The sequence below is a fragment of the Cyrtonyx montezumae genome, unplaced genomic scaffold, assembly GCF_038088225.1.
Source record: "Cyrtonyx montezumae isolate F1298 unplaced genomic scaffold, pur_monq_1.0 scaffold_14, whole genome shotgun sequence".
NCBI classification, from domain to species: domain Eukaryota; kingdom Metazoa; phylum Chordata; class Aves; order Galliformes; family Odontophoridae; genus Cyrtonyx; species Cyrtonyx montezumae.
The window spans coordinates 2411489-2427325 of NW_027071870.1; the positions used below are offsets into that span (position 1 = coordinate 2411489).

At 35.7% G+C, this 15837-nt stretch overlaps 1 protein-coding gene across 2 annotated transcripts in view; it reads right to left on the reverse strand.

The window, feature by feature from the left end:
• The window catches only part of VPS50 (VPS50 subunit of EARP/GARPII complex), a 62924-nt gene that overhangs the window by 40292 nt on the left and 6795 nt on the right, over window positions 1-15837 (reverse strand). For both annotated transcript variants that reach the window (XM_065731260.1, XM_065731259.1), the window contains exons 3-13: window positions 15136-15258; window positions 14495-14566; window positions 11829-11882; window positions 10341-10411; window positions 9808-9925; window positions 9685-9720; window positions 7485-7567; window positions 5305-5347; window positions 4123-4221; window positions 2383-2523; window positions 1245-1383 (exon numbers count right to left, since the gene is read on the reverse strand). In XM_065731260.1, the coding sequence (XP_065587332.1) occupies window positions 1245-1383; window positions 2383-2523; window positions 4123-4221; window positions 5305-5347; window positions 7485-7567; window positions 9685-9720; window positions 9808-9925; window positions 10341-10411; window positions 11829-11882; window positions 14495-14566; window positions 15136-15258 (979 nt within the window). The remainder of the gene's footprint in view (window positions 1-1244; window positions 1384-2382; window positions 2524-4122; window positions 4222-5304; window positions 5348-7484; window positions 7568-9684; window positions 9721-9807; window positions 9926-10340; window positions 10412-11828; window positions 11883-14494; window positions 14567-15135; window positions 15259-15837) is intronic.

Consider the following 15837-nt stretch of genomic DNA (forward strand, 5'->3'; position numbering starts at 1 on the left):
AGTAAGAAGTTGAATTTTATTCTTTATAAGGCTTAAAATCTGTAATAAATCCAATTTTTGATAGGAATGCTGAATTACAAATGCACTCTAGGAAGCACAAGCACAGTCTTCCAACACTTGTTCTTCACTTCCATTTCCAATTTAGTTTCTTCTCTTCACTCACAGTCTAAAGTAAAGGATACAAGTTTTATGTAAACCAGGCAAGGAAAAGTAACTGCAGAAGCAGCCTATACTCCTTGCCCTCTGACATTGTTTTTTCTATGTGCAGATCTGAAAGACAAATCTCAATACTGTAAATGTCACACTCTGCTAGAAAGAAGCATCTCTGGTTGGTGGAGAAATAGAAAAAGTCTGTGCTTAGGTATTTTATATTAATTTAAAATATGTCCAGCAAAATGTACCCTAAAATCATAAACTGGAACAACAATAACACAAAAGCAGAATAATACTGCTGTATGACAAAACTATTGCCTTCTCCTGTGAGGGCATCAAGAGTGTAAATTATGACTCTACCTTACAATAAGTTTCAATAGTACAGATAACAATCATCATTTAAGAAATTACTTTTCCTGAAAAATACAACTGCTACTTATGACAGATTTATTCAGCTCCTTTTCCTAGTACACAGTCTAGTATTCCAATCTACTAAGTTTAATCTGCACTGAAGATTTCAACACTGATGAGAAAAATCCGAAATTACAAGCCAATCCCATATTAAAGAAAAAACTCCGCAGATTTTGTATTCATCCACCACAGCTGACTTCTGAGCAAACAACAAATACTGTTTGAAGTGAAACTGTTTATAACTTAGTAATGGCACACGCTCATATTCATTTAAAAAGAGGTTACACTGCAGACTACAAAAATTCAGTGAGTATTTAAGTCCTTACTGCACAGTGTGAATGATAGTGCTGAAGGGCAATGGGCCAAGACCACAAAGGTATCTAAAAAGGTTCATAGGTTCATAAGGTTGGAAAGGACCTACAAGATCATCTAGTCCAACCATCCTCCTATCACTATCCCTACCCAACTACTAAATCAAGTCCTTTAGCACCTCATCTAAACGCTTCTTGAACAGCACTAGGGATGGTGCCTCAACCATCTCCCTAGGCAGGCCATTCCAGTGCCTGACCACTCTTTCAGAGAAAAAAATGCTTCCTCAGGTCTAATCTAAATCTTCCCCAGAGCAATTAATTGAGCACGAGAAAAGTATCAGTAGTTTTATTTCCAGAATTATTTCTTACCAGAAGTTACAGCTGCTCCCTCTTGATCTTGATCGTGATTCTCATGCCACTGCATCGTTCTGTAATAGCTGAGCATGACTTCCCAAAGGGCTTTGCAGAGATCAGCAAGGCATGGAATGTAGCTGTCTGATGTAATATGCTACAACAAATAATAATATTGTGAAACTGTTACCAATCACATTCATCATTTGCAGAAGTAAAATAAACTAGGCAGACATATTCAAACAGTTACAGTCCTTGATTTATATCACAGTATTGGAGAGTTGACAAATGCCTGATGTTAGTCAGCTGATCAAACATTGTCTAAAAGTGCAAAGTTGATTTCTTAGTGCCTTTTTTTGAATTGACTGATATAGTCACCCTTATTACATTCATGGAACAGCAAAGCAAAGACAGAAGTGAAGCTGTACTGTCTAATGATGAGGATGTCTGATCATCACAGAAAGCTGAAGCTATCCCTGCAATAAACACGCATTGCTTCATTTCACTGCTTCAGTTCAACAATGTATTTAGACTTCAGCATTACATAGTAGCCATCCAGGCTGATGACCCATTGGACTGAGTGCTGTGTAAATCAAGCAGTTAAAACCAGGTAACATAGGTGACAGCTGTCTTATATCCCTGAGACACTCTCTTCCAAAGAACCAATTGTGATTTAAGATATTCATTAGGTGAAAAGCATCAAATCCGTCAAAGTGTTAAGTATGCAGCAGAAATTTCTAAAATTAAATTTTCATGTAAAGCTACTTATTTAAACATGTTTCTACATAAAGAAAAGAGAGTAAAATTGCTCATCAGAGTGGGAAATGCAAGGTCACAACTGTCTTACTTGCTATAAAGAAGACATGGGAATTTTGAAGTGATAGGATACAAGTTGGAGGCTAACATTTACTTCCTTGCATTTATTTTGATGATGTGTATATTAATACCAAGCTACTAAGATTTAATACCATCAAAATCAACATCAAGTCCATTAAGTTCAAAATAAACAACCTCTTAATTAGGTTATGATTTGTATTAAGAAACTATTAAAATAATCCCACAGCTATTATAACTAAGTACTTACTTAGACATGGGATACTTACAACACAGGAAAATTTCAGATTAAAAAGTACATATTTATGCAAAAATTACATACTGTACAGAGATCTTTGTATTGTAACTTCTGAAACTTGGTGTCTGTGTTTCCTGCACAAAGCTCCACATATCCAAGAACTACTTGAAACACAGTATTGTGAATAGCTTGAGTGAAGTGCATGTGTAATTGGTCCATTGCTGTCTGAAAGAAAAGGAAAAGCGAAAAAGTCGAATTAGAAAATTCAGTTTATCATAAGGCAGAGATCTCTAACTACAGTTTTTGTCTGAATTTTCTTGCTGTTACAAGATATGCTAATAATCATTATATATGGCATGACAGAACTGATGAAAAAACTATTTTACATGCCAGAATGGAAGATAACAGATCCTGTGAATTTGAAAATGTTCAGTTTTGATACTTGCTACCTGACATTCTTAGCTACTGACCAGAATTGAGCTCTTTAGTGACACAGGAAGCAATAAGCAATTCTGCTTCTATCTGATCACAAACAAGCACTCTTTTGCAGATAGTCCTAAATTGAATTAGTCCAAGAAAATAAAACGACCACTGAAAACATGAGAAGTATTGAATATACTGAAGATTCCTGGTGCTTTGTTTCATGAAGAGAGGTCAAAACAGAAGGGATTCCTATGAAGCAACTAAATTGTTTTCAGGAAAATTTCAAAACACACATTTTGTCAATGCTAAGAAATAATCAAAACAAATTTATCCAACCATAAAAACAAAGCAGGCAAAACTGTACAGCAACAAATAATATTGCTCCTACGTTTTGCTCAGAAACTTCATTCCTCTCCAATTAATCTGCCCTTCTCTGCATACCATGCACTAAACTGGAGCAGTGAATGCATTATGTCTCCTTTTAAAGCTTCTCATTCTGTAAAGAAAGAAACTGAATACAGAGCACTGACAAAGGAAAAGTCTGACTAATCTTCTCTCCTTAACTTAAAGTTGCAGTCTTTAGGCATTCCAACAATTCTGCACATTGTCAAAAGAAGGGGAAAATAAATTAATTTCTATTATATTGCAAAACTATACTGTTATCACAGAAAGAACCCAACTTTGCTAGAAGGGTTCTAATTAGAAAGGTAAATAAATGAACAGTTTTGAAGAAAAAAAACAAAAGAGGCATCCTAATGTCAGACCTTGTCCCGAATATTGGGAATAAGCTTTAAAAAAGGAAAAAAGAAACCAACCACATAACAGAATGGAGTTCTTGTTCTGCCTTTAGCAGGAGACAGACACTCTGATGTGACTGTCAGCAGCTAATGCTTCCTGGGGGAATCTCGTCTCTAAGCTGACATGTCACTGCTACACTGGCACCACCACGTTTAATGTCACTGTGTTATGAAAACTGATCAATGATAGAATTGCCTGCAGGGCTTCCTCCTCTCATACCTTATTTCATTTCTTGTTGCCAAAAAAAAAAAAATCTCACGTCTTCATTTCCATTACATTCAAGTACAATATAAAATGGTAATGCATACATACAAGGTGCAGGCTGTACACAGTTCAGAATATAAATGTCCAGGTATAATTAATAATGCATAAATCATCACATAAGGAGGTAAAATATGGAATTATTAGTTATACCATGTCCCAATACCTACATGTTACAGTGTTGCTAGGTTTACCTTCAGACATCACCATTAATATAACTGAGCCTTTGTAAATATACACAGCAAGACTGATTAGAACTAGGAAAAGAAATTTCCATCACAGTACTCAGATATTCACACTGTTACACTAACAGTCTTCACAACTTAGAACGCAAATACTAACCTGTGTTTTCCCAAGCAGCCTGTAAGCCTGCTGAACCTTTGTATAATGATTGATATCAAAGTTCTTACATATCTTGGAGAGCGCTACATCCAATTGTTCCTATTTAAAAAAGGGCAAAACAACGTGTTAAAACCTAATATAAACAAGCTGTGTATATCATTTAAAAAACAAATGAGGAAAATAAGTGTAATAATTGCTGATAACTACACATGTAAAACAGACAAGACTGGGCTATTTATTATTAGGTGCTAAAATGTTATTTATTTATTGCCACCTGCACCACTTCAGTCTGAAGCTTCTGCCACATAAATGGCTCCACCGTCTACAAAAACAAGTACAGCGAGAAGTATGTTATCTCATAAAGGTCTAGCAACCCAATATGGGAGAGCTGGAATTTCTAACTTGGTCTACCACCACTTCTAAGAAACACCTAGTACTGACATAAAGAAATGAAAACGTTCCATAAGTGTTTCAGCTCAAACAATTCAATTATAGACTTCTTACTCTCAAATTGCAATATTTTAAACAGATTTAACACTTCCTGACTTCAAAATTCTCATCAATTAAGGGTATTGCAACATAGTTTGCTCTTGCAAAGAGAAACCACAGGATTCTTTAGTCTCTATATACTTCTACACCTTCAGCTAATCTTCTTAGTCATATCTGCGCCAGTCATTCAAGTCTTATTTGCTTTGGCTGAGCACTGGCCCTGTCCAGCAGCTTCGAGTTTGTTGACCTCTAAAATCTGCAATGGAACTCATTTCTCATGTAGTTTATCCAAACCTATTATTGGCACGCTGCTCACAGTTACTTTTCACAAGTGTTTAGGACTAAATTCACAGCAGTAAACCATTGCGCATCTTTATCACACACGGAGCATATCTTTGCTCTAGTACTTCAAATATTAGCTGTCTATTTTATTAGATTGCTTTACCACTTAATTTTGGCACAATTTGCAAGGTGAGCACATAAATTTAATACCATATTATGAAGCACTTACGTATATTTCAGCACAATAGGCTACAGGAATAGCAACAACTATAACATCACAATGACCATACTTGAAAAAATATGCACATTCAGTAATTGCTAATGGCAGTGCTTTAGAAATATTTAATTCTAAATATGCTAATATCTAGAAGTTAACTACTAATACATACTAAACAACATATTCACTCTTACCTCTATTTGTTCCAAAGTATCTTGCAGTTTTGAATTCAACTCGCTATTAATGAAAGAAAAAAGTTTAAAATCAAACTACTGATTGTAACAACAGTGTGGTTTTCTTAACACTTCAAGTAAAATCACCTGTTACAGAAGTACATTTTCCTAAGTTTATAATGCAACTGTTCAAAGACATTCTGCTGGGATTTATGCAAGCATTCAAAGATACTTCTAAACCCAAAGAAACTTGTGCCCTATACATTTTGGGCAAGGAGGGAATAACTGCTCCTTTCCAAAAATTCACTTCTAAAAATTTGGAACACCAGCTGAAAAAAAAAATAAGACACAAAAAGTGGTGAATATGTTTTTGTATGGGAGGTTCAGGAAAAAGAAATAGGCAGAATATCCTCTCCAGGGCAAAAAGCACAGAGTTTTAATGGATAAGATCTTACTTAACTTAAGGCAACATTACATCCATGCTCTGTATCTTTTCCTAAGGCCTATGATAACTGCACTGTAGGGCTGAAAAAATTCTTGAGCACCTGAAACCAATCCCCCACTTGCTGCATTTGCCCACATCTGACAAATTTCAGCTGTATACCAGCACAGTTCCTTACAAAAATTAATTCCTTGTTTCTATTAAGCCTCACTGGTAACATGAGGTAAGCCTCTGTTTGCAATCATCTGCCAACACAGGAAGACTGGTCAGATCAGAACCCTAATGTCACAAATCCCAGCAAACATCCCAAGATCTGAACCATTCTAGAATGATGTATTTATATCCTTTCTTTTGGAAGAGAAACAGAGGGAGGAATGCAAAAGATGTTGCACTACATGAAACGCAAACAAGGTTAAACCACCTCCTGTTCCTCACCGATACCACGTATTAAGACTCCTTTTTGCATCGCCATTCATCCAAATCTGAACCAGGACATTTCTAGAAAGTACATATACTGTGACATAACGGAAGTAATGCTCAGACACAAATGCAACAGATAGAGCAGTCCTATTAGCTGACACCCCATTTTTCTAAGTGTTTTTCAAGGGAGTTTACTCCCATCAAAACTCATCAACAACCAGAAAACAGAAGATGGACTAATATTTTTAAATAAAACTTGTATAATGTAAGCAAATGTTGACTGCATAGTCAACCTATATCCACAAGTTTTATGGAACTAAACAGGAAAGAGTTTTTCAAAATGAAAATGCTTATTTCTGGGCAGGATTTCTAATCTCAAACTATTTTTTTCTTCCCTAGATTCTTAGAATCATGGACTCATAGAAAGTTTTGGGTTGGAAGGGCCCTTTACGATCATCTAGTTCCAAAACCCTGATATAGGCAGGGCCTTGAACAACCACACCTCAAAAGCAAACTCAATCTAAAATCAATCATTATGCGTAATTACTCTGAAGTTGCAACAACCATACATTTATAGAACAGAGGGATGCAAACTGTTATGCATTCAAAGATTTTGGTCCTGCTATGTCAAGCAGCATTCTGACAGGAGCTCAAACAATGTCACAATTTTAACCATAATGTTAAAAATCTAAAATATCACCGAAAAAAAAAACCACTTAATCTAATTATTTTTTAATCAATGAAACATCAAAAATCAATGTATTTTACTCTTTCATTGAATTTTTTTTATGACTTAACCTGATGTTAACTCAATTATTTTTTTTTTATTCCATTAAAAACAAAAAGGAAGTATTTCTAAACTAGGAACTGTAGACATACTGATTAGTTTCAGTTCTGAAATCAATTTCACCTTAAGAGCATGGAACTGTACATTAGCTAACTTCACCAGCAAGAATCAGGGTAAGTTGCCCATCCAAAATCATCTTGCTGAAGGTTAATTAATTCCAGATTATAAGCTTCCTTATTAAAAAATTAGCTAGCCTGCAAGCTGTAGCTCAGTCTTAACTCAGCCAAAATTCTACCTGCCAACACTGTACATTAGTTACAAAACAATGACACAGACCAGGCAGAGGTTATAGAGTGTTAGTAGTGATTTGTTAGTAGTGGTATAAAGACCCCCCTCAGTGGGGTCTTTATACTTTTATAAATCCCTCATCTTGTCTTCTAAGAAATATAAATTTAACTCAAAACTGCTTTAGAGAAAGAGAAATAATCATCTCCACTTGATATCATTTACAAACATTATCCAGAAGGTGAGAACAGCACAATGTCACCTCACCTTATACAACTGTAGTGTTTGAAAGTGCTGGCAGCTTTCTGGCATTCCAAACACAGTTGAATAGCTCCTGGATAGTCCTCTTCCTTGGGATAAAAAGGAACAGAAAGCTAATTTGGCTTTTGAAGCAAATATCACAACACTCATTTGCTTACAAGCTCATGTATAAACACAAAGACCAAAAATATTTCACCTCTTTCATTTGTACAGTATGAAGTTTCAGGAATCTATTGAGGGGCTATTGTAAAAATTAATGTGCAAGCCAATCTGAATTATAAGCAGGCAACATCAGGTGTTAGCAACATATAAAAATACTGCACCTATTGTGTTTTATGCAAATGACTTGCTTGTTCACCTACAGATATAAAGAAAATGTATCAGAAAGCTCTTATGAATAAACAACTAACAATTTCCCATTTAATTTTCAAACCACTGTTAATACAACATAATCTATGAGCAGGGAAAGAGGTAAATTCAAGCACTAGTAGGCTGCAGCCTACAAAACCAACAAAGACACATGAGAGACACTCCAGTATTATGCAAAATAAACAGTTTCTATTTAGTTTGATACATTCAAGAACTAATGAAACATGAATTTTATACAACTCGTTCACAACAGAAGTCCACACACACAAGAATGTACAACCCAGAGATCTTGGCAACAGTGTCATGGCTTTAATTAATAATTGGCTATAATTATAATTGTCTGTTTTGGTCTTCTATTATATCTGAGACCAGAGTCTTGGAGGAAGGAAAATCCTCTTCAGTATCTAAAAGCTTTCCTGTTTGTTTTTTGCCCAATTATATCTATTATGTTATGTGCTTCACAGAGCTCAAACGCAAAGCTGTTACTGAATTTTCAGATGCATTAACTGAAGATCAAAAGAACAAGGGCAATTTATATTTAGCTATTACCATTAAGGAATTTCTGAAATGAAACTGCTTTAATGGCAGCATTAAAGCATAGACCAAGTTTTGCTGCAAAATAAATAAATAAATAAATAGATAGATAGATAAATAAATAAATAAAAAGAATGCAAAGAAAAATCACTTGATCCATTAGATGATATCAAAACAGTGCTCCAGCTTAAACTGATTGCTGCAATTACAGCTCTTTGCATCTTTCTCTATTGTAAACCCAGAACTTTCTCCATTAAGTCTACCAGAGCTGTAAAGTTCCATGCTCCCAGTTCAGAAAGCCTACCTTCACTATGTATATTTCTAATATATTCCAGATGTGTCTCAGCCTCCTCTGTCCAGTCTTTTTCATTGGGAATCCTACCTACGTGCTCCTCTCTGAGCAGCCACTACTAGCCCTTGGATATCCTCCAAGCTACTAACTGCTTCTCAGAGTACAAACAATAAAATAGCTAATATCTGGAATACCATCTTTGTGAGCAGAGAGTGAACACAGCTCTAGAATTTCAGCTAGCCAGAAAGCATGCTTTCAGCAGTTAATACTTAAAAATCATAGGCAAAATTATGGCAACCTGGCATTCGGGTCCGTGCGCAGGTGCAACAGCCACACTTTTATCTCAGGACAGCTCCTACACACAGACAGTGACATCTCATCTCCTGTGCAATACAATACAGCACAGAAATAACAAGCTAATAAGTGCACAGGGCTTGGTGAGCTGAAGATAATGTTGATGCAACCTCAGGTGAATTAAGATATCTTGCTCGGTAAAGAGTAACAGAGAGACAATGTATGCTACCCAAGATGGGATTTAAGACTCTTAAGAGTTAAAACTAGTAAGATTCCATCTCTAAATTGAATAACTAGTGATTATCATAATGATATTCCATCTGATCTGACACCAGCTATGAATATTCAGCAATCTACAAGTCAAAATTTCTACATGATATTATTAAAATATAGCCATCATTAAACTTGTCAAGCTGACATTCATATAATTTAAACACCTACAGACAAGATCTTATTTTCAACCTGCATAGTATCTTGTACATTTTAGGTAGCACATATCCCCCTTATCAGCAGAATATTCAGTGTCACAGCCTGTGTGCTGCAATGTTTTATATGACTCACTGTTAATAAGGTAAGCCACTAAATAACAAGAAATACACTATTTCACCACAAAGAGCCATCATATCCTGTTCATAAGATGACCAAAGAAGAGACAAAATTAAGAGGACTAATAGAAGATGAATAGCTTCAAGATACAGTAGTCTGGTAGAGACTTACCTCCAGCATCTCACTTAAACGCACATCAGTTCTTTGCTGAAAAGATAAAGAAAGTATTGATAATTACAAAGAAATGAAGAAAAACTATTTTGCTTTGACTAAAAAGAAAAAACCTGTACATACTAGTGTTTTTATTGTCCTCAGAGACTTCAGTAGTCCAATAAGCAACTGTCTTTTCCTTTGATCTGCAAGAAGTCCCAAACTGGTTTGTGTGAAGCCTTCCTTTGCAATATTCAGGTGCCTGTGTAAATTAACAATTAACACAATAAACTTCAGTAACATATAAAGTAAGGCTTACTTTAAATAAATGCTGCCATGTACATCAGCATATATGCTAAAAAATATGTACAAAACAACAGTCAGCACTGTTAGGAAAATGCTGAAATTGAGATAATACCAACAGACCAGTAAGATATGTTATCCCTTCAGCAGAATTTGTCTGTGGATCAGTGATACAACTCTGAAGGTGTCTGTTTAAACAGAATCCCCCATTACAGCAAAAGCTGCAAGACAGAAAGTAACTGGCATTTGGTTTAGTACTTTGAACTGCTATTCAGCACATACATGGAAATATTAATAATAAGCAACTTCTTGGGTTTACAAATGTCTTCTTAAATCCCTTTTTCCCTTTCAGTTTCTGGCATTAAGGAAGATACCTTCTTCCATCTGCACAAGTAACAGCTGCTAACTGAAGGCTGTTCTGCAAAGATGTAACACGTTCAAGTTCCTACAAAGAGACAACAGGTGAAACAAACATACAAGTTAAAGTTGTCAAATCAGCAAAGAATAGCAACCAGTAGGTTTATCTACTTGACAGGAATAGGAATATTTCTCCTTCGAAGAAATATACTTGAAATATACTTCCATTGTAGTAAGAACTTCTACATTTATATACTTCGCATTCAGCATAAGAGACTTTATATAAAATGAATAGAATGCACCACACCAAAATCACCAAAATGATCAAGGACATAGGCACATGAATTAATTTGCATTAAGATGCCAGAAGTCCAGTCTTCCCTTCTACAAAGGTTCTATAAAATATCTCCTCCAAGCATAGCTGGAGAGACACAGGAAAACAACACAGCCTAACAGCCTGTGGAAAAGGAGCCTTCAGTTGAGCAGATAGGTCTGAACACCTTTTTTCGTTATCTCAGAGACACTGTTGTTTCCTGAAGTATGCCTCTGCTTTCAAGATAACTGTAAAACTTCAAAGCCCTATGTCTGTGCCATGCCTGTCACGCTCCACAGATGCTACTGCTAGACCAGCACATCTACGAGAAGAGGGGCACAAACCATGACTTCCCCACACTTCCCTTTGCACAGTTGAATCAACGTGTCCAGGGAACAGACAATTACAACTTTGTTTAATATAATAACCTGTTACTGTCACTTGACAGGGAATTGATGTTGCCATTACCAAGCACCCACAGCAACACTTTATGAATCAGTGGGAAGATGAGGGAGAGCCTCATAACGCCCACGAGAAATCTCTGGTAAGTCTACTGACAAGAATAACTCTGTGGAAAACAGTGACCACACATAACATATGATATTAGCCAGGTAAATACCAACTTAATTGGGTAAATATTTCAGAAATACTTTTAGAAGACTTATACTGGCACAATGGATTTTTAATCATCCCTTTGAGCATCTCACTAAGATACTGCTGATAATAAGAATTTAAACATTACACAGCAAAACACAAGAAGAACGTTCTCCACAATGCTGTTATGCTTTAGAGCTGCTAAGTATAGGAGTAACAGCAATTGCTCAACAACATTACCAATTCCAAGAGTGTGCAACAACAAAACTATACCAGAAAAGTTGGAAAACATAAAAATATCTCTTTCTGCTCAACTCTGCACTACTTTCTTAACACTCAATCAATAAAGCACTACCCAACTTCTTTTTGCCATAGAATCCCTCCTGATACTTTTACCTAAAAGTGAAATAATATTACCCTTACAATTTTTCTTATTTTTCCTCCAGCTGCTGCAGAAGAGGCAAGCAGGTTCATCCCTTCACTAGTGTCTCTCCTAACCCAGTACTATACTTAAGCTGCACTGAAACAAAATTCTAAAACAGTATTGTAATAGTACTAAACTGAATGGTTTACTGTTAAAAAGAGCCTGTTGTCTTACCTGAACATACGCGGGTTGTTTTTCGAGAATCAAGTCTGCAACCTTCTTAGATACCTTAAAAACAAGAGTACAACAAGTAATGAGCATAATATGAACATAAAGTAGCCAGTCCCTATACTAAAATTCCACTATGAGTTTGCAGTTGTGCCACTCCTGTAGTTTCCAAACTTATTGAAAAATATACCATAACAAGTAAAAAAAAAACAAACCCTGGAGATCACAATCAGTTTTCCTTGGAATCATTAAAGGAAAATGTTTATTTACATTTCCATCTAGGAACTTTAATCTCTACCTCTCTGCTTCTTAAAGAACATGCTAGAATAAAAAAATTAAAAAAAAAACAACAGAAGTAATATGGAACACTACAGCTGCTTACATTCTGTTTATGCTACAACCAGAGCAAAAAAATGAATTAAACTTCTACCTTGGAGATCTAAGAAAGCCACAAGCATGCTTTTGTTTCAGGGAAATATAGCATTAAACAGCTTCAAACACAAAAATAAATTAGTTGCATTGCTCTATATTCTTCCCAGGGACCAATAATTTAGATAAAATAAATATAAAATAAAACAGACTCTGACTATCAGCCAGCCCCAATGGAGCTGTGGGAAAAAGAGATTCAGGGATTCTTCTGCTTTTAATATATATATATGCAGCAGAGATTTAAACTGCTTACACCAACACAGCATGAGATTGGGATCTTCACAATACAATATTTCTGTAACAAACTCATAGCAGCTCCACACATCAGTTCCCATTCTTTGGAAGAGCACCTGCATACAAATGGTTTTCAAAGGACACTGATACTATCAGCGGACAACCTGGACAAGGGGACGCTTTCCCTCTTTCACATTAAAACATGGCCAGGATCACCAAACTGTTTTCAACTCAGTTGCCAAATAAAAAAAAACCCACTATATATATACATATATATATGGCTTCGTTTTGCAGAACAGCAAACAAACTGCTCCTTGTGGGGTAGAGTGCAGGAAAAGATCTCATCAGGCTTAAATGTTTTGTCTCCTGAAGTAAAAAAAATAAAAGCTACAGATATCAGACTTAATTAAAATGAAGTCAAACAGATACACAGCAAAAAAAAGCCTTCTAATTCAAATTATCCGTACCCAGATGCCTGCTCAAATAAAAGCTGTCACAACACACATATTGAAGAAGAATCGAGTGGCTTGGTATCTACTCAGTGGAATGGAAAATTGTAATGAAAAGGAGAAAACACAGAAAGTATGGAGGCTATAGTGACCCCTAAAACAAAGGAAGGACCAAGATAAGCAGTGCAAAAGCAGAAAGTAACAGCCAGCGAGAAGTGGAAGATCAGAGTTCTACCACAAATAATTCACAGTCGTTTGAGGATTCTGTGTTGTACGAATTTCAATCTAAATCACAATAGTAAATTGCTGTGCGAGCTACAGATTCAGCCACTGAAATGAAAAAGTCAGCATTTATTATTTTTCAAAAGCAGTTACTGTTTGATATACCAACAGACTTCTTGAGTCCTGTAACTAATAATCTAGAAAGACACATATGGGCCATATTTCCTGGGAAACTTACACTCAGCTCTCTTCTATATTCATCACCTATTTTTATTTTTCAGTTTGCATCTCAGACACAGCCGTGAACTGAAAGTATTCTCAGCTGCTTCTCAGCATACAGACAGAATGGCCAAGACACTGCTATCAAGTACTGAGACTATTCAGCATATTCCTTTGTAGTTGCCTCTCAGCCTTGAGCACATTTCCTCACAAAACTAGGTCACCAGCAGATGTCCTCTTAGACTTCCATTCCCAAACAGCTAAAATAAATAATTATACCTCCTGGTAAGGATTATGGAATATTCATGTGCACAACTTCTCACTAATGCTTCACAAAATTTCATATGTTCATTCTAGGAAAACCTGTTTTAGGCCAAAAGAACTTCTCTTTGTGCATCGTTAATGGTTCAGTATTTTTATTCTGTGCGTTTCATTCATTTAAAGACGTGAATCAGGATTAATACTGTTATTTCACTTGCCAAATGCCATAGCTAGTACATTTATTTCCTATACCGTAATATTAATCTTTCAGAGTAATGACTCTGTTATTAATAGATGAATAAAAATAAAACCATAAAAGCTTGAAATGTAGCACGTATCTGCCAGAAGCTGCAGCTCTGATTCCCCCATAAATTCATTAACTTATTTCAAAGTAAGTATATACAGCACTCACTAAACACATCTGTGGACAATTTAATACAAAAAAATAGATAACAAAAAATAAGAGAAAAACAAAAAATGAGAGAAAAACTCAATATTTTATGTTTTACATTGCCAAAAATCCCTCAAAAAGAGATAGTACAATATCATCAAACTCTATACTACTTCTTGCATGTATACTGAAAAAGCTGAACATCCTGAAAATTAAGTTTCTAAAGAAAACATTACATCATTTGATCCTTGCTACAGTACATATCACCATGATTACTTACATTATTTCTTATGACTACATGATTTACTGATATGATTTTTTGTTATAAAAACACATAACATTCAAAAAAAAAAGATGCTCATTATCTGCTGAGTTTAATAAATCACAACACTTTCAGTTATACTTCTAGCTACAGTTAGTACAATGTAAAAAAACTGCCTGGCAGTACACTAAACAGCTTTACTTACAGCAGCTTGCTGTTGCTTTAATTTGTCTCTATGTTCTTCTAGTTCTTGAAGACTAAGCACTGGAGGAAGCCTCTGTGCATAAACAATGAATAAAATTCAGTGAGAAATTAAAGTACATAAAATACACATGCAGCATTAACTAACAAAACGATTCCATTTAAAAAACTTTCCTATTGCTTCTGCAATCTAATTGGTATTCAATTTTCAGTAAGTATTCAAATTAAGAATTCTGAAATAAATCAGTTTTAAAGAATATCATAATTACCATCTTTTAAGCCATACATACATATACATAAGGCCCAAGCCATTGAAATTACTTGTGTCTGTTAATTCAGGTTGTTTAAAAACAAAACAAAACAAAAAAAACCCCCACAGAATAGACGTTTTTCCTTCCAACTATATGGCCTTCTTTGAAGTAGGAGGCCTCATATTACTTCTATCACATTAAAAGAAGAAACTGCGTAACAGTACAATATGCTAGAGGCTCATACAACTGCAAGAAGATTCAGGGGCAGGGATGGGAAACAAAAGCAAAATCAAAACTGAGTAGTTTTGCATGAAAATGCATCACTCAGAGAAGCTGACTTTTGATCTTCATTTTTGGTTATATTATTGCCTTTTCTTTTACAAAGAGAACCCACCTCTAACTCGTACTTCACAATATCAAAGGCATCATCGGAAAAATAAACTCCTTCAATGCTACTGATTATTTCTTGCTGAGCTTGAGGATCAATTGGTTCTTCCCACGATTCTCTGAGTTCCTCCTTCATAAAACAGGAAAGATAATTTCCATGATGTAACATCACATCCGATCAGGAACAATGCTTACCAAAACAAGTCTTTCTTGAAAGTTACTAACACCATCCATACAAGAATAGCTTGTATCAGTGGCTTCTTAACACATTTCAGATTTTTTGCCAGCTAGTGGAGTAGTTTAAACACATGCACTAAGGGCTTTTTGACAGCTAATATTCAAGATGTGTATTCTCTTCCCTCCTGTCACAATCTCACGTGGAAGGTATTCTCAAGAATCCAGCTGCACCCATCAGTCACCACAAACTGAGGACTTAGTCTGAACTTCATCCTCCCATTCTAGGGGGGCTGTAAGAAAGGGCACAGACACTTTAGCATGCTCTACTGTGACTGGATGAGGGGAACTGGATTCAGATGAAAAGAGGTGACATTCAGATCGCAGATAAGGAAATTATTTTTACAGTAAGGGTGGTGAGGCACTGGCACAGGTTGCCCAGAGTGGTGGTGGATGCCCTGTCCCTGGAGACAGTCAAAGTCAGGCTCGAAGGGGCTCTGAGCACCAGATCTGGCCGTAGGTATTTCCTCTCATT